At 32.5% G+C, this 23306-nt stretch overlaps 2 protein-coding genes across 2 annotated transcripts; both read left to right on the forward strand.

The window, feature by feature from the left end:
* Positions 1-2988: 2988 nt before the first annotated feature.
* On the forward strand, positions 2989-4131 carry LOC133317517 (cationic amino acid transporter 1-like; the record flags this gene model as incomplete). The annotated part of the gene is made up of 1 exon (XM_061519388.1): positions 2989-4131. A coding segment is annotated over one exon (1143 nt), but the record flags the coding sequence as incomplete, so codon positions are not given.
* A 12236-nt stretch (positions 4132-16367) lies between these two features.
* Positions 16368-18864, forward strand: LOC133317589 (uncharacterized protein At1g66480-like). The gene is made up of 2 exons (XM_061519449.1): positions 16368-16996; positions 18696-18864. Exons 1-2 carry the CDS (start codon positions 16415-16417, stop codon positions 18753-18755), a joined length of 642 nt encoding a protein of 213 aa, XP_061375433.1. The 5' UTR covers positions 16368-16414; the 3' UTR covers positions 18756-18864.
* Positions 18865-23306: the final 4442 nt, after the last annotated feature.

A 23306-nucleotide genomic window follows, 5' to 3' on the forward strand; every position in this document is an offset into this window, starting at 1 on the left:
ATATAGCAGCGAACTACCATTTCTGCCCTTTCCCAATCTGAGAAATGCATCTTAGCTTCCTTAGACGCATTCTCTGCAGGTTGCTATGGCCCTCACATTGTCAGGACAAATTTTAGCTTCCATGTTTTAGAACAATATCAAAGATTTGTTTTTCACTTATTCATAGTTGGTACCATCTAGAGGTTTTCGACTCAAAATCATTTCTAAGATATTTTCTGAAAAACATATAAAGCACACAATTACAAACAAATAACGCAATAAACAAACGAAGTGCAAGTAGATTCTCATAACTACTCTTGTTTATTGTTAACAATCTTTCAGTTTATCTTTACAAGGCTTACGATGGGCAAGTCACTTGTAAAAACCAAAATTGTTATTTGGGCCTTCAGTGCCATTGCCAGAGCCTCGATGGGAGGGTTAACAATTTTACCAAAGTTGAACGTAATTAACCACTGTTTAATTTCAAAATTATCCTTAGTGTCTAAGCATTGCCGACGATGGGCCGTACAATACTTTACTAAAATTTTGAAATTATTAAGATTTAATCTAGTGAAATCTGATTATCCTTATCCGATGGGGCTTCAGCGATAACCATTTCACTAATAAACCCACAAATGGAGCCCATAGGTTTTAAAATTAATAAATTTTTAAAACCTTCACCCATTCAACATTTTTGTTTGAGAATTTTCATAAGCCCAGTCGAATTCATTGTTTAATTTCAAAATTATCTTTAATAACTTAGTATTATCGACGATGGGTCGTACAATACTTTATTAAAATTTTGAAATTATTAAGGCCCAATAAAATCCAATCATGCTAATCCGTTGGGGCCTCACATGATTATTTTATTGATAGGCCCACAATGCGCCTGGAGGTTAAATTAATTTCTTAATTTAAATCTCCTCCCATAGATATTTAAGTCCAATCTAATAAAATCCAATCATGCTTATTCGATGGGACTTCACATGATTATTTTATTAATGGTCCTATAATGCGCTTGAAGGTTAAATTAATCTCTTAATTTAAATCTCCTTCCATTCAACATAAGCAACATTTTCTAATTTCCAAGAATTATTTAATTGAGAGTATTCTTTGTTTGATTTCAAAAACTATATAAGTAATAGCGCCGATAAACGTGCACTAAGCTTAACATAATTTTGAAAGCATTAAGGTCCTGAAATCCGGTCACTTTACGTCAGCGTGTGCTCCAAACAATCATGATACATGAATGTTGTATGCAGCGTGTGTTATTCCATGACCATTTCAGAAAACCCACAAATTACTCGCAAAATAAAATAATACTCTTAGGAAATTTTCTCTAATTATTTTTCTAGATTTAAATCATCCAAATAGCTGACTTAATTATTAATCTAGATTGCAACAATCATAATAATTATCATTTATGAGGATAATTTGAAATCAAAATAATTTCCATAACGATTATTTGTCTTGATGTTAATTATCCAAAATTAATTAATTCAATTATTAATCTAGATTTTTAATAAAAATCATAATAATTATTAATTAATTTCTTAGGATGATTTAAAATCAAAATAATCCCATAATAACTATCATACTAGTCGCTGAAGACATAATAGCTATTATGCTCATGCAATCATACAAGTTATGCAACAATATGGCACCACCTATTCTATATGGCATGTTATCGCAATAAAGCATGTTATCAATCATATAATTTATACCAATCAATAAAAGCATTAAATAATAAATCATAATTACTTTAATCCATGGCCTTCCTATTCTAAACAAAATTAAATTAAATTAAATTAAATAATACAACTTTGGAATTCGACTTTCGCCTAGCCCATAGTATCTGTCTCAAGCCCCTTTAGGGTTTCATGGGCCCAAAAGCCCAAAGACCCAATCCTTTGGCGAGAAACCCTAGGACGCGAAAGAGGAACCCTAGCCGTCAGGTCTGTCGCGCCGTCACCCGAAGTCAAATCACGCTGAAACTCCAGGGGAAGGATCACCACGTAGAGACGAGTGCACCGCCACCGGAACCACCCAAAAAGGTGGCTGGACGCTCCCTCACTCTCCCATTCTTTGCCGGAGAGTGGCGGCCACTCTCAGCCGCTTGTGCAAGCGCGTGGAGGAGCGTGAAGCCTCCGATGGAGGCGATCCATCCACCGTTGCGTTCGTCTTTCCGTCCTCTTTCCAACCATATATAGATCGCCTCATTCCGAGATCGGGAAGACCTCGAAAAGTCTCCGACAGTACTGACTGCGCATCTTACTCGCGGTTTCTCGATCTTGAACTTTTACAAAATATTGGAAAAATACACAGAAATTCCAAAAATAAACAAAAACAGCAAGGAGGAAACCTAATCATATGGGATTAGCCTCCTTGTTACAAATCGAGAAATACACGAGAGATCCTAACCATGGATTAAAGCATTTTTACCGATTAAAATTTAAACTTTTATGAAAATGAATTATAAAATACACATGCTAGATTCATACCATAATCCTAGAACCCTAGGTGCCACATTTCAAGAAGCAAAACTAATTACATGAATAGTGAAACTAGATTCACATACCAATGTACAGCCAAGGCTCTGATACCAATTGAAGGATATCTTAGATTTATGCGGAAACAGTTTAGGACCTAGTACATTGGTATGCTTACTGAATCATCCTTGTTTCACAATTACCTCTCGGTGCGCAGGTCTCGTGTAGAATCTACCCTTGTAGGATTTCTCTTCACGAACAGCTCACCTCAGCGCCGCAGCACGAACAACCTCCTTGAAGCTGGACTGTGGCAGATCTTCCAAACTATCTCTCGAGGAGGAAGGGGAAGTGTGTGGGCACTGATTAGATTCTGATCTTGCCTCTTTCTCACAAAAAAGACCTAGGAGGCTGATGACTTAAGAGGTACTATTTATATGGGTTCCAAGAAACCCTAGCTCATTGGGCTCTAGGTTCCTTGGGCTCTTCTCATACTAATAACCCATTTGGGCTTTAGTAAAAGAGCAAACCCAACATCAACTACATTACCTCAATAGTTCATTTTCTTGTCCTCCTATTCATCATTGTTGCTGGCCTAACCAAAGCAAATACCAGAAACTTCTCTGATTTTGTTCCTTTTGGTGCCCGTGGGATCTTCCAATCTGCTGCAGTGTTATTCTTTGCTTATGTTGGATTTGATGCAGTTTCAACAATGGCAGAGGAGACAAAGAACCCTGGAAGAGACATTCCTATTGGTCTTGTAGGCTCAATGGCAATTACTACACTTTTATATTGCTTGTTATCAATGACACTTTGCCTAATGCAAAAATATACCGAGGTTGATGAAAATGCTGCTTTCTCAGTAGCATTTGAAGCTGTTGGGATGAGTTGGGCTAAGTACATTGTAGCATTTGGAGCATTAAAAGGAATGACTAGTGTTCTCCTTGTTGGAGCAGTGGGTCAAGCAAGGTATCTTACACACATTGCTAGAACTCATTTGTTGCCTCCATGGCTTGCAAGAGTAAATGAAAAAACTGGGACACCTATTAATGCCACGGTTGTTATGTCTGTTGCCACCGCAATTGTTGCATTTTTCACAAGCCTTGATATTCTTGCTAACCTCCTTTCAATTTCCACTTTATTCTTGTTTTCCCTTGTGGCCTTGGCCTTATTGGTTCGAAGGTATTGTGTTAGAGGGGTGACTACAAGGTTGAATATTGCAAAATTCATCGTGTGCATTATTCTTATACTAGGGTCCTCTGTTGCCTCTGCAGTTTACTGGGCCAAAAGTTCAAATTGGGTTGGTTATACTATATTTGTGCCTCTTTGGATTGTGGGAACGGTTGGGATTTGGCTTTTGGTTCCACTTGCGAAGAAGCCAAAGATTTGGGGTGTGCCACTAGTGCCATTCTTGCCATCAGCATCGATTGCCATCAATGTTTTCCTTCTTGGATCATTAGATATCGCTTCATTTAAAAGATTTGGTGTGTGGACTGCAATTCTGTTAGTGTATTACCTGTTTGTAGGATTACATGCATCTTATGACATGGCAAAGGCACAAAACGAGGAGAAGGAACCAGAGATCAAGACTCAGCTGAAGTTAGATGAAGAAAATGGTGATACTTCTATGATAGGGTCTGGTAAAAAACATGAAAACAATATGTAGCAGGATTTTTCACTCATGTTGATGGCTATATATTGTTGTCTATGTTCCACTTCGTATGTGATTGTTGCGTTTTTCACAAGCCTTGATATTCTGGCCAACCTCATTTCAATTTCCACTTTATTCTTGTTTTCCCGTGGCCTTGGCCTTATTGGTTCGAAGTAGTGCTGGAGCCAAGAATTTTAACGAAAGGGAGTGAAAATAAAAAATATTAAATCATAAATAAAAGTACTTTCAGACTTATTAACTTTTTTTTCAATTTCTAAATCCTTCGATAACAAATGTATTAAATTCAAAACGACCACTGCCAGCTGGTTCACTAAATAAGCAAACAAAATTTAATATTTTTAGTTGGAGATAACCAGTTCTGCAATCCATTCTATTTTTTTTTTGTTAACTGGAACAAACAGTGAAAACGAAAAAAAGAAATCACCTCGTGAAGAGAACAAGGAGTGGCTTTGAAGAAGAAGCGTCCTCGCCCACCAAGATATTGTCAGCGTCCCCAGCAGAAGAAGCATGTGCAAAGAGTTTCGGAGAAAACAATAAAAGTGGCTTTTAGGGGCAAAAGAACCGTACTAAGAACTTTTTGTGAAAGATTTTTCAACCAAAAGCATGTTTGATAAGTTTTGCCGGACTAGTGCAGTCAAACACGTCAAAAGGAATGACGACCAGTCCTGTCACGTATTATTATGGGACAACTGGTCCACGTCGGAATTTGTAAGCAATCCCGTAGAAGGAGCTGACGACACCCAATCCCGTCAGAAACATTGACGACACTTTAACTCCACGTCAGCCAATCCCGTCACACTCAATAACAGAACTAGTGAAATAAAACAAAATGAATCCCGTCAATGTATTTGACGTATCTAATTATATTCATTATGTTCACACCACCTGCACATTGTGTATCATTAAGTTTCTAAAATATTATATAATATCATCCATGTTAAATCAACACAAGATGTACCCACCCTAAAAATTTAAAAACAAAACTTTATCGTATTATGTTCTTTTAAATTTTGTATTTTATGTATTTATATAAGAAATTTTGACACAACTTATGCTTATATCACCAGGACAAATAAAATTAAAATATATTAAATATAAATTTTATGAATTTTAATTATCATTTCATTTTTTTATTTTATTTTAAAAATAAAAAAATATTTTAAAATGAATTCCGTCAATGTAATTGACGGTATCTAAGTAAATGCATATTGTTCAATGATAGACCTGCATAGTATGGTTGGATTTAAATAACATGGTGTTGGATTTAACTTGTTTTCTACATTGATAGGCACATTTTATATATCTAATTGTATTTTATGTATTTACATAGTAAAAATTTAAAATATTTTTTTTATTATTAAAATAAAATAAAATAAAAACATAAATGAAATGATAATTAAAATTCATAAAATGTATATTTAATATATTTAATTTTGTTTGTTCTCATGATATAAGCATAAGTTGTGTCAAAATTTCTTATATAAATACATAAAATACAATTAATAATAAAATGTGAATTTTAATTAAAATATAAAATATATATAAATACATACAAATAAAATTGTGTCAAAATCTCTTGTATAAATACATAAAATACAAAATTTAAAAGTACATAATACGATAAAGTTTTGTTTTTAAATTTTTAGGGTGGGTACATCTTGTGTTGATTTAACATGGATGATATTATATAATATTTTAGAAACTTAATGATACACAATGTGCAGGTGGTGTGAACATAATGAATATAATTAGATACGTCAAATACATTGACGGGATTCATTTTGTTTTATTTCACTAGTTCTGTTATTGAGTGTGACGGGATTGGCTGACGTGGAGTTAAAGTGTCGTCAATGTTTCTGACGGGATTGGGTGTCGTCAGCTCCTTCTACGGGATTGCTTGCAAATTCTGACGTGGACCAGTTGTCCCGTAACAATACGTGACAGGACTGGTTTCGTCATTCCTTTTGACGTGTTTGACTGCACTAGTCCGGCAAAACTTATCAAACATGCTTTTGGTTGAAAAATCTTTCACAAAAAGTTCTTAGTACGGTTCTTTTGCCGGCTTTTAGGAGACAGTTGACAGAGGAGAAATTTTTGTTTGTCTGAGAAATAATTATTACTGGAATGTAGTAGAGAATAAATTCTATCTAATCTATAGTATTCCAATGATACTAACAGTACATAAAATCACACACACAAACTATTTTCCGGAAAAAAAATTATCTGGAAAAGTTTAATGTTTTTTATACCAAACATGGTATTGTTATTCTCCCCGTGATGCTTTCCAAGAAAACTAAAAAAAAGTCTGGTATCAAACACACCCTACAAGGAGAAGCAGGGGCAACTCCGTTTCGGTTTGCAGAATGAAGATGACAAGTAAAGCCTTTACAAAAAAAGAAAATTATACTTTTATGTTACCTGAGATTTTACTATAGGTTACATTCACGTAAAAAAACGTGCTTTTTATTTTATTTTTTTAAATTGGTGAATCTCATTTAATTTATCTCACAATATAAGATAACTTCTCTCCTACAACATGAGAAAAATAAAACCCTTAAAAGGATTTTACTCACACAGTTTATAACTTTTAAAACAAATAATCTCATAATTTACCAAAATGCCATTTTACCTATATAAAAAGAATTTCCTTTAAATTTTAGGGGGGCCGTAGCCCCCTAATTCCGCCTCTGGTTCGAATGTATTGTGTTAGAGGGGTGACTACAAGGTTGAATATTGCAAAATTCATTGGGTGCAGTATTCTTATATTAGGGTCCTCTGTTGCCTTTGCATTTTACTGGGCCAAAAGTTCAAATTGGGCTGAAAGAGATATAAAAAAACCCATATAATAAAATTATTCATGTGCCTTCCTCCAATGTTCCTTTATGACAAAGGATAATTAATGATGGGAATATCAATTTAGTGTTTTGCATAAATGGCATTAATAAAGTATTTCAAGATTTGTACTAAAACAAAAAAAAGTACTTCAAGATTCGAGTTGATTATTTGATTATCGTCTTGATGGTTTGCATGGTTGTAATATTGACCCACTCACGTGATTAATAAATTAAAGCTTTAGATTTAAACAAAATCAATGACTAAATTGAATATAAGACATTCTTACATTTGTGAAAGTTGAAGCTCCCCATGTGTATGTGTATAAATGATTAATTCTCAATTGTTTGTCATACATTCAAAAAAATTAAACCCAAAATACTAAGGGTGTGCATGACAATCTTCTCGAAATCAGTTTTTTTTTTCATTTCTATTCCCGAGAATAGAAATAGATAGAAAACTCGTTTGATAAAATCGACTTATTTTTTTGTTCCCTGGATGAACTGATTTAATTTTTGTGCTAGGAAACAGAAAAAAGAACCAAAAAAATTTCTGTTTTGTTTTGTTCCTTGAGACAAAATGAGAAATATTTGTCTCTCTCAATTACTTTGCACCACTACCATTATCACAGCCACCATCTGTTGGGAACTCGATTCCCTCAAACTCGGCTTCTAAAGCCTTTTGCGGAAGTCAGACAGCAAGATCCTGATCTCGGATCTCGGCAATACCTCGGCCTGAATTTCACCAAGTCGGCGCAGCGGAAAATCAAAAACACAAATAAGAGAGAGAGGAGAAGGAGAGAGAGAGAGAACACAAGCAATTTTAACGTGGGAAAACCTTCTTCGATGAAGAAGTAAAAACCCATGGGACCTAGTCCAGATCAAAAATCCACTATGAAAATAATGGTTACAAATAATCAGAATCACCAATGTGGTGGTTAACTCAACCTCTCCAACAATGGTGATAATCAAAATACCCTAGAGATGTTTCACTCAAACTCTCTCTAGAGATCTCTCAAATACAAAGCATAAAGCTTTGCTCAAATCTCTCAAATAATTTTCTCTCAATTTTTTCTCTCTCAATCTCTAACCTAGCCTCCACCCTCAACTAATGAATATATAGAGGATGTGGAATTTAGGGTTTAAGGTTTAGGGTTTTTGGGAAATCCCTCAATGGGCTTGGGCTTAGCATTGAAGGAGGAAGCCCAACAAATCTCTCCCTCCGACTTCAATGCGTCGGCTTCAGCATCAACCCGGCTCCTTCACAGCAGTCTTCAAATTTTTTTGCTGGAACCGACTTTGTCATCATGTCGGACCAATTTTGGTCAGTGTGCACCTTGACGAGTTCGAGCTCTCCACCTTCCACCACATCTCGGATCCAGTGATACCTCACATCAATGTGCTTAGTGCGGGAGTGATAGGTTGAATTCTTCGCAAGATGGATTGCGCTTTGATTGTCACAACCCAGCTCGTACTTGTCTTGATCATGGCCGAGTTCCATGAGGAACTTCTTCATCCACAACATCTCTTTGCTTGCCTCAGTAGCGGCAATGTACTCAGCCTCGATTGTCGATAGTGCAACACACTTCTGAAGTCTTGATTGCCAAGAGACAGCTCCTCCGGCAAATCTCATCATGTATCCCGTCGTCGATTTCCTCGAGTCGGAATCTCCCCCTAAATGAGAATCCGAGTAGCCTTGCAACTCGGCTTTGCTTTCTCCAAATCGGAGGCATAAGTTGGTCGTATCTCGAAGGTACTTGAAGATCCACTTCACTGCTTCCCAGTGCTCTTTGCCAGGGTTTGACAGATACCGGCTTACCATTCCAACAACATATGCCAAGTCGGGTCTAGTGCAAACCATTGCATACATCAAGCTTCCGACGACGGATTGGTACGGGACCTTCAGCATCTCATCTTTGTCTTCATCAGATCTCGGACATTGCTTCTGGTTCAGCTTTATGTGTCCGGCTAGGGGGGTGATCACTGTTTTGGCTTTGTCCATGCTGAATCTCTTCAGAATCTTCTCAATATACTTATCTTGACTCGGCCACAGTAGCTTCTTTTGTCTATCTCGGATAATCTTGATTCCGAGAATCTGCTTTGCAGAGCCGAGGTCCTTCATTGCGTAGGACGAGCTCAACGCCTTTTTCAGAGCGGCTATCCTCAATTTGTCTTTCCCTACAATAAGCATGTCGTCAACATATAACAACAAATTCAAAAAATCTCCGGCCTCATACCTCTTCACAAATACGCAGTGGTCGGCTTCTGTCTTCTCAAACTTGTGATCTGTCATGAATGATTCAAACTTCTTATTCCACTGTCGAGGTGCTTGCTTTAAGCCATATAGGCTCTTCTTCAACCGACATACCAAGTCTTCTTGGTCTGGAACTCGAAACCCCTCAGGTTGCTCCATATATATCTCTTCTTCTAAATCACCGTGAAGAAATGTCGTCTGCACGTCCATTTGTTCTACCTCGAGGTCCATCAAAGCCGCCATGGCTAACATGGTTCGGACCGAGGTCATTTTCACCACAGGAGAAAAAATCTCCTCAAAGTCTACTCCTTTCTTCTGATTGCAGCCTTTCACTACAATCCGGGCTTTGTATCTCGGCTTCTGCCCGTTCTCTTCATTCTTAATCTTATAGACCCATTTTTTTTTAGAGCTCGTCTTCCTTCTGGCAACTCGGTCAGCTCATAAGTCTGATTCTCATGCAGAGACTTCATCTCGTCTTGCATTGCCTTTTTCCACTCTTCTTTCTCTAAGCTCATCACAGCCTCATCATAACTCTGAGGCTCACCGTCTTCAGCAACAACGGTGTATTCATCAGATGAGTATCTTGTAGAGGGTCTTTTTTCTCGAGTTAGATATCTTGGCTGTTCTTCAGCTTGAGTACCCGGTTCATCATTCTCATCCCGTATCTCATCATCAACTCGGACCTCAGTATCTTGGTCATCATCAGCATGTTGCTGGTTATCATTTTCTTCATTTTCTTCATTTTCTCCCCCTACTTCAGCTCGGACATGAGGGATGGGTTATTCACGTCTGACAGTAACCCTGACTTTGGGCTTCGAGATGTCATGAATGTTCTCATCTTCATGAAAGATCACATCTCGCCTTCTCACTATCTTCTTATTGATTGGATCCCAAAGTCGAAACCCGAACTCACATCTCGACGAACCAAGATAAATGCATTCTTTATAGACATGATAAGCGTGTGACGTGTTCATCCTATATGTATAATGAAAATCGACAACTTATATGGTTAAATCATAATTTAAATTCTAGCGAAGAGTTATTGGCCTAGTATCGACTGTGTTAGATTTCATGATTTGATATGTTCAAAGAGTAATGAATTTAATTTAAGAGTTGCAACTACTATTGAGAATGAAAAGGCTCAAATCCAGCCATATCATAGGTACTGTAACTTATATCATAAGGAAATATTAAGATTGCTGATGTAATTAAGATTAGTGTTGGTTTGTTTAGTTTTTTATTTATTTATAAAGACAAGTGTTGTTTTAATGGTGATGAAAGAAGTGCCACCAAGGATTACTGCATTTCAAAATTCAAAACCCACCGAATACATGCTATAAAGAGGTTAATACATGCTCATTGGGGTTCGTGTTTGTTATGCAAGAGAGAATCCAATTTCTCCTGTTATCAATATGCAAAATAATTGTAAATTCTCCTAATCCACATCTAATCTTTTGTTTCCTCCCTAATCTTGTTTTGCATAAGTACCAAATTAAAAATTAATGTCATGTACCAAAAAAAAAAAAAATTAATGTCACGTGTAGACCAATTAAAAATAAAAATCATGTATAAAGACTAAAATTATATGGAAAAGGATATATTTACCACCAAAAAAGTTTACCACCCTTATAACCAACTTAATCATCGTTGATTTCTGTCAATCTAACGGTTATATTTTATTGAAAATTATTAGATTGTACTTATTAATTAATTATTAATTCTTAATAAATTATAACCATTAGATTGACATAAATCAACGATGATTAAAGTGGTTGTAAAAATGGTAAACATCTTTTGTGGTAAGTTGTACAAAATTATATATACTTTAACCACACTTGTAATTCGGGTTGATGAATCATATTTGGATCTACACAAATATAAATACGTTCAAAAAGTATGACACAAATAATTATTTGTGTCAAAACTATAGGTAAGAACGTAACTTGTTTATTATAGGGGTCGATATGACATAAATAATCCATTAATTTTATTTTTAAATAAAAAATTACTTAAATAACCTCAAATTAATAAATAAAATTGATACAAGTGATTTGGATATATACATATGTATTTATATAATTATTTAATTTTAACGACATGACACGAATACGATTAGCCCTAACAACATGACACATTTCTTCCAATTCACATTTTGATTGACATGAATATAAACGTACATATCATGTTCAAAATTATAACTCGGTACTTATAAGAAGTGTTATTAAACTCGTTACTCGATTGGAGTACTGGGTCACTGGTCAGATCAGTTGACTAGGATATATATATAAATATATATATATATATATATATATATATATATATATAAATATAAATTTAATTATATTCTTCATATCTAAAATGAATTAATAAGGTTCATTAAATAAGCTCAAACATTACTCAATCACATTTTTACAAGTTCATAAAACACAAATAAATAAAAATGCATGTTATTACTATATCAATTTAAATTGCAACTCAAAATTCTCATAAGCATACTTCTCAATGATATTCAAAAGGTCAGATGTTGTGAACTCATATTTTTCAAATTCATCTATATTGAAATGATATATGTCACATTCTCTTAATTTATTGTTCCACAAATTGCTTCAGTATTGGAAGCTAAAATTAGGGGTTATTGTAGAAGAGCAATGCTATAAAAATCAGATCGACTCGGTCGGGTCGACCCGTAAACCGATGAACCAGTCATGTAATCGATCCGGTTTTCATATTGGACTGGTCATGTTACAGAACCGGTGTGACCCGGTGCGACCTGGACGATTTTCGTAAAAATCGGTGACTTGGTCGGTTCAACTGGTGACCCGACCCGATTTGTTAAAAAAAAATCTAAATTGTTCTCATCAATTGATGTCTTCCTTTTTTCACTCTCAAACACAAATGATTTGTTTTCTTTTGAAATATTTGAGTGATTTGTAGCTTATTAACTTACATAGATTATGTACCTACAACACTATTATTATCTTGATTATGCAATATGCAGAGAATTTTGATTTGATTTATAGTTAGAGATGTCATTTATTGAACTTGAAACATCTGTATCACAAATATTATATGTTTAATTACTCTTTTGTTGGAGAATGATGTGTAATTTATTATTTTTTATATTAAAATATCTGAAATTGATATTTTTTTTCCAGGTATTTAAGTATATTTATAGTTTTTTAATATAAATTATATATTTACATATACTTACGGGGCCGGGTTTAATAATATTGTAGAAGAGTATATTACTAGCAAATAAAATTATAAAAAATTTTAAAATGAGTTTTATATTTGTTTTCTAACAAAATGATATAATTTTGGTTTTTGATTTTTTTTTATATATAAAAGTGCATGACTCGATTGGGTCACCGAATTTTGCCGAGTTTGACCGAATTCGATGCATGGCCAATCCGATACTTGACTCGAACTATTTCGATGACCATTCTCCGGGGATGTGTTTAAAAACTTTTTTTTTTGGTCTAAGAATAAGATTAAAAATGAAAAATCACATTTAATGAGAGTAAAAAATTTCTACGAGCCCACATTTTGGGTAACCAATTATTCAATCGTAAATGGAAAATTGTAACATGACATTGACGTAGCCAAATTTTTATAATGTCACATTTATGCTAATTAATATATATTGTTTGAATGCAGACGTGAACTGCTAATGATTGCCATTATTTTGTGAGAACGAAAGAATTAAATTTTTGTTATTAAATTTTATATAATGATTAGGGTTTTATTAGTCTCATTTAACATAAGATAGTTATCTTATGTTATAGAGAGAAAATAAGTGGGTTCCACCATTACAAGAAAAAAGAAAAAAAAAAGTGGGATACGAAAATCGAAGTGAGAAAACATATCTTATATAAAAGGAGAGTAATATTTTCTTAATACTTATAATAAAAAACTCATTAACAAACTCTTAATTTTGATAATTCGTACAGTATTCAATAATTAAATTTGATTCTTCTAACTAGAAAAACACCTTATTCTTCCTCCTCATAGTTAAGCTAGTGCCATGATTACGGATTGACTACGATGTGCTGACACCATTAAAACCCAACAACCCAACAAATTAAGCACGTAACGTGGAATTTGGTTGTCGTGTATATAGACTAAAATCTGAGCTTGATTCATATCAAATATATTTTTAAGGGTGTAAATTTTTAATTGTGATTAAGTTTTGACTTGGGATTAATCCCTTAACCAATTCAAAGAAATGAAACTTGTGAAAACTACGAAGAACCGATTTGACTCAAAAAAATAATTAAAATTGGTATATAGAAAAAAATAGATGGAGAAGTGTGTATATTTCTTTCTAAAACATAAAACATTCTTATATAAATCCAAGGGTTTGCTTTTTCTGCATTTACTGCAGATAAGTTATCTGCAGTAAGTCCAATACGACGTCGTTTTGGAGTCTAAATCATGATGTTTTTGTAATTTTAATTTATTTCAGGATTATAATAGTCTTTATATTTATAATTTTTTAAGATTTCAATATCAAAACGACGTTGTTTTGAGAATAAATGCAGATAACTTATCTGCAATAAATGCAGAAATATTTTTCCCTAAATCCAATGTAAATTGTCACAATATAAAGGTGAGATGGTATAATTAATATATATATATATATATATATATATATAGGGATTTATATTTCTGCAGCTGTTGTACGTACAACAATCAAATACTTGCCATATATATACTTGAAAGTATTAAATGCGGAAAATCATAACCATACAAAAGATAAAAGCATTAAACATTGGGAATTATAACCATACACCTGTCGTTGCTGTACGTAAAGCAGCTGCAGAAATAATTTTACCATATATATATAGAGGAAGGTTATACTTACAACCTTTTTTCTTACAACTTTTTTTTTACAACCTCTTACAACCATATCTTATCACCGTTGATTTCCGTCAATCAACGGTTATCATTTATTGTGAATTAATAATTAATTAATGAGTTTAATTTGCTAAAATGATAACCGTTGATTGGCGGAAATCAACGGTGATAGGATATGGTTGTAAGAGGTTGTAAAAAAAAGGTTGTAACTATAACTTTGCTCATATATATATATATATATATATATATATATATATATATATATATATATATATATATATATATGAGATAAGATCCTTTGACACCAGTGTTAAATTTAAAATTTGACACTTCATCTGAGAGTTGTTAGAACAAAAAAGATCAATGGTGTCACATGTTTACAAATCAGAGTCGTTGACCTTTTTTGAGGTGTCAAATTTGAAATTTGACACTGGTATCAAAAGATCCTATATATATATATAGAGAGGTAGGATCCTTTGACACCTCATCTGACAGCCATTAGATCAAAAAAGATCAACGACTCTGATTTGTAAGCATGTGACACCATTGATCTTTTTTTATCAACGACTCTCGGATGAAGTGTCAAATTTCAAATTACTTATGTCAAAAGATTCTACCTCATATATATATATATATATATATATATATATATATATATATATATATATATATATATATATCAACAGATTTTTGAAATCTTATCCGATTAATGGAATTTTGAGTTTGAATCTCTTTATTCTCTTAAGGAGCTGCGATTTTTAGGAACAATCAAATCTTTAAATCTAGATGGATTATTACTGGATCAACAACTCTTAGGTATATTGTTTTATTCTTTATTTTCTGTTGTTTATGGATGTCGTGGGGAACAACAGCCAAACATGGAAGTAGAAGTAACTTTTAGAAATAAAGTGAAAATTTCACCGTGTCCAATATTTTTTCCAATTTGATGAGCCGACTATCAATTTGGACTCCAGTTTTGAACTTTAGCTTCTAATCAAACTTTAAACCATTTGTTTATCAATTTTCTTCGCTATTAGTCTCACCTTTATTCACTTTGAAAAATGTTACCCTTTCCCAAAAAATTCCACGTTCACTTTTTTTTGAACTAAGTGAATATTGAGGGTTTGACTTGAACTTAAATCTCTTTTCCACTACTCACAAAAAAACAACTCTTCGATGGAGAAATTTTATTTTTCACACATATGGAATTGATTCATAACAATCTCGTGAATTATAAATCTTAAATTCTAAATCAAAAACGGTTTAATTATTTATAAACAAAGGAAATTGTGTCACATAATTTCATGTCACACGTCCATTTCACATATACCTACAAGCAAAAGTCAAAATCGATTTCACATCACATGCAAGAAATGTCCTACCATTCAAAAATCCTTGAATCCCCGCCGTGATTATCGTTTGTCACATCGTTGAAGAGATCAGAAAACCAAACCCAACACTTAACATTTAAAAATCTAGCAATTGGGGCCTCAAGTTGAAGATTAAAAACATGGTTGTTGAAAAAACAATAACAACATACTATGTCTGACACATTACACGGAATACTACACGACACAATATTCCGACACGTTAATTTTAAAAATGTTAAATTTTGATACGTTAGGATACGTTTTGATATTATATAATTTTTTTAATTTATGTAGTGTATATTATATTTAATATTCAATAATTTAACAAAAAAATAAAGTTAAACTTATAATACCCATCAATTTTATAAAGAAACGTGAGATATCCCAAATGTTTATATTAAACTCAATAAAATAATAATCATAATCCAACAAATCTAATAGTTGAAACTCAAAATGCAACGCAACGTAACATTTGAACCTTTTTTGAATTATTGTATCAACGTCAGAGATTTTAAAGTGTCGGTACTTCACAGATAGGATATACAACACAGTAACAACTATGCTTGTTCTACTTTTTCGTTCTTTGGAAAGCGAAACGCTTCTTAGTTTAGTGTTATTTGGTTTTGGTACCTTTTCTGTCAACTTAGTTTAGTGTTTTCTGTTTTGGTAGCTTGTGTCAAAAATTTGTCTGGTTTTCAAACTTTGCCATCTTTTATTGACCAATGCCCCTAAAATCCACAACCACCCATACAACAATGTCTTTGTCTCACAACCACCATTTCCCGTGTGAACGTTACACCCTTGTTGGTTTGTGAGGATTACCCGCAACAAGAATTTGGTTGTTAATATCTTCCTTTAAAGACTATATTTTGCTTCTTGCTCTTTAATTAGTGAGTCACAAAAAGTGAAAAAAAAACCTGACCCAAAAATCTGGTTTATCATCACTTTTGAGTCACTTAGTAGTAATGGGAAATACCTTAGGATCGAAGAAGACCACAAAAGTAATGAAAATTGATGGGGAAACCTTCAAGCTGAAGACACCAGTGAAAGTTGGTGATGTACTTAAGGACCACCCTGGTCTTGTTTTGTTAGAATCTGAGGCAGTGAAGCATTATGGGATAAGAGCAAAGCCTTTGGAAGCACACAAAGAGTTGCAACCAAAAAGACTCTATTTTCTTGTGGAGCTTCCAAAAGAGAGTACAATTCCAAGAAGGGTTCGTTCTGGCATTAACATGAGTGCCAAAGACAGGCTTGAAAGCCTTGTTCTGTCTCGAAGGTCTGCTTCTGATCTTACAATCATGAAACCACAGAGCAGCAACATGGAAGGGTCACAGAATGGTGGAGTGAGGTTGAAAATGAGGCTTCCAAAAGCAGAAGTTGAAAAGCTGATCCATGGAAGCAAAGATGAAGCAGAGGCTGCAGAGAGGATTATGAATATGTACATGGCTAATAGTAGCAGTGATAGCAAGCATGAAATTGAGAAAATTGGAGAGAAGATTAGTGTGCTGAACCGGGAAATGCATTGGAAGGGTACAAAGTCACGTGAGGTATGCTTTCTTAAAAGTAGAGATCATAATGTTCATGTATGTTGCTTGTTTTTTGTGCTAAGTTTGATCTTTATTAAAGTGTTTTTTTGTTTTTAAGGTACATCACTTTTAGTTACTGAGCTTTTTTTATCTGTCTATGAATTAGTGATTCTTTTGAAGAAGAGTATCAGACACGAAAAAGTTTAATGTTGAAGTACTGAAAAAAGTTTAATACTTACACATATTGTCATATGATTGTGTAATGAATTTGATATCTCAAAACTAAACTTTTTATGGGTATCTTGATGTGGTCATGCTTTCACTTTACTTTTTAGTTTGATTGTAACTTTTTAAATAGTCAAAATTTTATTTTATTATTTTAACAATATAAATTGTGTTGATAATTTGAAATAGGTAAAACTAATCTTATGTTGCATAAGATAATGTACCTCATGTTGTGAAACAAAATAAAGGTGAGACCCACTAAAAAAGAAAAAAGAAAAAAAAATCAAACTGGGACCCACTTTAATTTTGTTTCACAACATGAGATATATTATCTTATGCAACATAAAATTAGTTTTACTAATAATGCATATCGTTTACTAATTATAAAACGGTCCACACGCATAACGATTCTAGTATAATATATAGAGAAAACACTCTTTTTAGTCCCTGACAATATCTACGAAGTCCTTTTTAGTCCCTGGCAATAAAAAAGGACCAAATTGATCCATGAAATTACAAAAAAAGGGTCATGTTAGTCCTTATGTCAACTCCCAAATATGTAGAGTGGCCCTTTTCTTGTACTTTCAGGGACCAATTTGGTCCTTTTTTATTGCCAGAGACTGAAAAAGACTTCGTAGATATTGTCAGGAACTAAAAAGGGTGTTTACTCTAATATATATAAGAGCTTTCCTAATAAAATTTTAGCATTAGCAATCATTTCAGGAATTTTTTCATATGAAAGTTCCTGAGACAATTTTTTACCATCGTAAAGAAAGAGGGGCGATGAGTCTACGATGCTAAAAATTATATAGATGATACAAATTTTGACATGATTTAATTATTAAAATTATATTAATTCATTTAATATTTATCTTGATTCATTATTTTGACAATGTAAATTGTGCCTACAACCTGTGACATATATAATTTGCAGCATCAAAAAATCACTCATATATCCTCTATATTATAGATATCAATCCTCACCTTCTACTAAGGAATCTTAACAATTCCAAAACACAAGAGTGATAAATTCCGTTCCATTCATATTTCATATATAGCGGACAACAAGCAAAATTGTTTTGATTATAAGACTATAGGAGAGGGGGTAATGGCCTAGTAGTTTGAACATTAATCATTTCATATTATGCTACATCAATAAGACTCTAGCCCTGCAGGGCCCAACAGCAATATATTGAAATCCAAAAGTTAAATGCTCTGTCCTTTTCAATTTGTTGGTTCTTCACAGCATAATGATTCTTCCATACATATTGTATAACTTAAAGTTAATTTATTAAAGAATGGATAATAACAAGACTTAGTTGCTATTATTATTTATGAAAGAGTGGTTGCGGAAATAATATTATTCTATGCACAATTGCATGTATTATCTATACAGTTCGTAGGTATTAAATCATATCAACATGCTTAGAAGAATTTGCATCCGCTGAACAGTTTTTTTGTTTTTTTTGTTTTTTTGGATTAACAACATTTGCAGAGAAAGGTGAGTTTTATGCCAATCAGTGAAGGAGGGAGTTCTGTAGCTGTGGCTTCGTAACTAGTTATTTCACATTCAGGTGCTGTTAGCCAGGGAGAATATCTCAAAATCGAATGAGCTTTCTGCTGCTTAGTTATATATAAGCGTGATGTTACTTATGTACTATATGAACCACAAGTGGTTACAATAATGATGTGTGTGTAATTGAACGTAAGAATGTTCAGTAAAAAGTAGTTCATTAATGCATGCTACTTTATAGTTGTGAATAGTTGTAAACGTGTAAGCGGTTCCAATAGGATTACTGATTAAATAATGGAGAATATGTTTCTCATGTTGCATGAGATAATTTTATCTATATAACACAAAAATTAGTAGGATCCACTAAAAAAAATGAATCTCACTCACTTTTTTATGTGTATATAAAATAAAATTGTCTCGTAAACATATTTTCCTTGAATAATATGTATGTTTTGGGGGAAAAAACCTATAACCCAGTTGAAGTAGTATAGAGAAGAGGCATCATGAATGGCTGGATAGTCCAATCTCTATTTTGTGCTTCTTCCTAGTTAATCGTTTGCCATAACCTAAAAAATTTGAACATAAATTACAAAAAAAAAAGAAAAAAAAAGAAAATTGAACTTGAGAGTCAACTATCATTGATAGTGATACAATCTTTATTTAGGTAACCATATTGTGAATATTACGTAGTTGTTATTGTTAGGCAATGACCCATTCTCTCACGATACCAATTGAATCGTCCACTATCAAATGAACAATACGTTTTTTTCTTTTTTCCTTTTTTGGAGACTTGGTCACATCACTTATGGTAGTTGGGTTATCTGATCAACCTCATTTGACACCTGAGGGTCATCCACTGATGAAGGGTAACACGAATTTGGGGGAAGATTGATTTTCATACAATGGTGAAGCAATGTTTAAGGGTTGATCTATAGTTCTGTACGATGCTATATTAAGGTGCTTGTTGGGAAGCCTAATTGGTCGATCATATTCAATCGATTCGTTTTTATTTGATGGTTCGTTGGTCAGTCATAGTTCCACACTGACACTTGGCCATATAAATAATCGAAATCATATAAATAATTGAAAAAAAAATGTTTACGTTAATAAAACAAAAGTGATAAAAAAATGAGTTCAATTTCATTTCTTTTCTTTAATCTCCTTAACTGGTAATGTCTACTTCCGAAAGAACAAAACCGAAATCGTTACAACAAACAATTTATGTATTTCTATCAATATCCAAGTTGACAGTCTGATGTTACTTTACGTACAAGGAAAAATTATTGTGAATAATAACTAATAAATGATAACAGATTAATATCCAAAAAAATAAAAATAAACGATAACAGATTTAAATTATTAAGAAGAATGACGTAAAATTTATTTAAAAGAAGAACTTACATTTCACATAATAGAGAAAAGATGGTTTTAATTTACAAAAAAGAAAAAGAAAAAAAAAGATGGTTTTATAATTAAATTTGTAAATTATTATTACTTATTAATCAATGATTGTTCGTTTGCACTTAATGCTTAATAGATGTAAATAAAGTTACATATTAAGTTACGAATAAATTTGTAAAGGACTACTGCTTTTTGTTGAATGATTATTTTCTTGTTGGTGGCTAATATATGTAAATAAAGTTGGGTTTGATGTTTCTCATGTTGTAAGCGATAAAATTATTTTCTACATACACATATAAAAGTGTGTGAGGCCCATGTGAGATCATGTAAAAAGAAGAGAGAAAAAAGAAATATGAACCTCAATAAGAAATACTTTTATGTGAGAGGCATTAAACCCAATAATTTTTTTTTTAGATATATTAAATCAAGAAGAAATTTGTAAATAATTATCACTTGTTATTGAATGAACATTAATTATTACTAAGTTACTAACAAGAATAAATAATGTTCTTGTTAGAAAAGTATATTATACAACAATTAATGTAACATTCACCTAACAATTTAAGTTTTTGAATTAAAATAATGTTTTACATGATATTAGAGTCTACATAACTAAGCTTTGCTAAAGACATGTAATATTATGAAGAAATTTGTGATTGTCTATTAATTTTTTTTTTTGTATACAATTGTCTATTAATTTTTGTTTAGCAGTTATTATATAATTCTTACTAAGTGTCTAACATTTGAAATGAAATTATTATTACATTAATAGAGTTGAGAATATTTTTGCCAACGACTATGGCTTATCATCGTGTCGTTATATGTTCTCACTGGATAGCTAACTCAAAAGATTCTTCCAATGTATCATTTTCGGATCCAATGGAATTCATAGGTATAGGAAGAAAAATAAACTACATTTTTGTAAAAGATACATAAATATATAAAGAAATTTGAGAATTAATATTGCTTGGTATTGAGTGGTTATTTATTTTCACTGAGTTCGTATAACTTTCATTAAGGATATTTTTATCTATTAAGTAAAATATAATGATCTCTCAGTAAATAATTTTTTTACCCTTCTTAACAATTGAAATCGTTAGTAATACTTATCATTAATTCTTCCACTGTACATAGCAAGCATTTTATAATATTTCTAGTATTAAGAAAAAGACATGGCAATAATGCAGTCCAAATTATTCATTTGCAGCTTGCTGGGAAAGTCAATTTAGTAAGCTTGCACAGGTAGAAAAGTCGAAGACCTGTTATCAAGAAAATTTCATCTCCCTTTCCCATCAGAGAGAATGTGCTAAATTGACATAATTCATGAAATATTCGCTTAAATGCACAAGCTTCCGTAAGATAGGAGGGAAAGCAGCGAGTATTCGAGAAATATAAAATATAACAAAATAATAATTATGAAACCTGTCATGAGGTGACTGACGTAGATGAGATGTTAATTTTGTTATTTATGAAAAAATTTAATTTTGCAATTAGGGTTTTCGATTTGAAATTATTTATTGTTATTTATCATTTAGAAAAAAAACTCTTATTAGGATGTTTCAATATGTTATGTTTATAAATAGAAGGGATATTAACGAGCCGAGTCAAGCCGAGCTTTGGTCTTAAGAGGTTAAGTCTGTGTTTAAATATGACAGCCTGACCAAGCTTGTTACCTGTTATGAATATAATTATCGACCTGTGGCCTGACTCATTTACAGAAAATAAAAGTCTGGTTTAACCTGTTTAAAAAAACAAGACAACAAAAATTTATCTAAACAAAGTATACAATTAACAACACTAGTAATTACATAAATATTCATAAATTCAATGTATATCCAAACAGGCATAATATATAACAAAATCATTCAAAAAGTCTGTTTAACCAATAAAATGGGGCGAAATGGATTGAGAAGAAAGAGAGGATTATTACAAGCAATATAAAAAATATAAAATAAAAATAAAAATTAATATACTAGGCTAGCCTGAGAGGCTCTAAGACCGAGCTTTTCAATTGGAGCCTGAGGTCTTTTTATTAAAAGAGCTTTTATACAAGTCCAAGCCTGGTTCTAACAACCAATTTTAGACCTGTAAACTCAGGTCTTCACGAGTCGAGCCAAAGGCCCCTGGTTTGTTTAGCGCCCTTAATAAATAGGCAATCAATTCAAATATTTAAGAAGCTTTTGGCTGTTTGGGTTCAAAATTCTCCATTGCATTTTGTGGGCAAGCTCCTTATGTAGTATACACCTTACTTAAGAGACAAACACATTTTAAAAAAAAAAACAACTTTTTTAAAAAAAAAGAAAGAAAAGAAACTCATCATTCCTTCTTGGGTTTATCATCTATCATTTAACATGATCACAAAAATTTTTCTACACACACAATATTTATTGGAGCCGGCAGCAAAAAAAAAAACTTTGGCACGCAAAACGAATCTCTATAACATAACAGAATCACTTTTCCTACAACATAACTATTATAAAACCCTTCCTACTTATTATCTTAATTCTCAAAACTATAGTAAAAAACTAAAAACAGCCAATCCATGTGATGTGACCAAGTCACGACTCACGAGGTTAAATTGATCCTTTTCATTTTTCAAAATATGTTTTCAACATGAATTTTTACAACAGAAAATATTCAATTTAATTATGAGTATACAACCAAAACTCAATCGTTTTCCTTTTTGTTTGTACAGTGAGATACGTATAAGAACTTGTAATGCAATTGAAAGCTTAACTTTTATATATGACGATAACATTCCCCTCTTCTTCTTTTACTTTTTTGGTGTAAGATTAGTATAAGATGAAATTGTTTACCCTTTTTTTTTACATAGCGTTGGATTAGTGTAAGTCAAAATATCATATTAGTATTAGTACAATACTTTCAGCTTAATACTTATTTATGAGATAAGTAAATTTATTTATGTTACAAATATATTTTAATATTTTTTTTGTTTTATTTATACACTTAATATATGTATGCCGGCATAATCCTCAAAAGCTTAAACTTACATCTTTACGGGTTGAACGACCAATCCAACTCCCAAGGCATTTATTATTGTTCTAACCTCCCAAACTACTGTTTAATCTCTTAGAAAATAGCTTACTCTTTCTAGCCATCATATAGTAAATTGATGGTCAAAAGTAGTTCATCTCAAATTTTCAAGCTATCTTAGTAAATGTTATGAAATGT

This window comes from Gastrolobium bilobum, unplaced genomic scaffold (assembly GCF_033153095.1).
Source record: "Gastrolobium bilobum isolate Gb01-03AN ecotype WA unplaced genomic scaffold, APGP_CSIRO_Gbil_v1 utg21772, whole genome shotgun sequence".
Lineage (NCBI taxonomy): Eukaryota > Viridiplantae > Streptophyta > Magnoliopsida > Fabales > Fabaceae > Gastrolobium > Gastrolobium bilobum.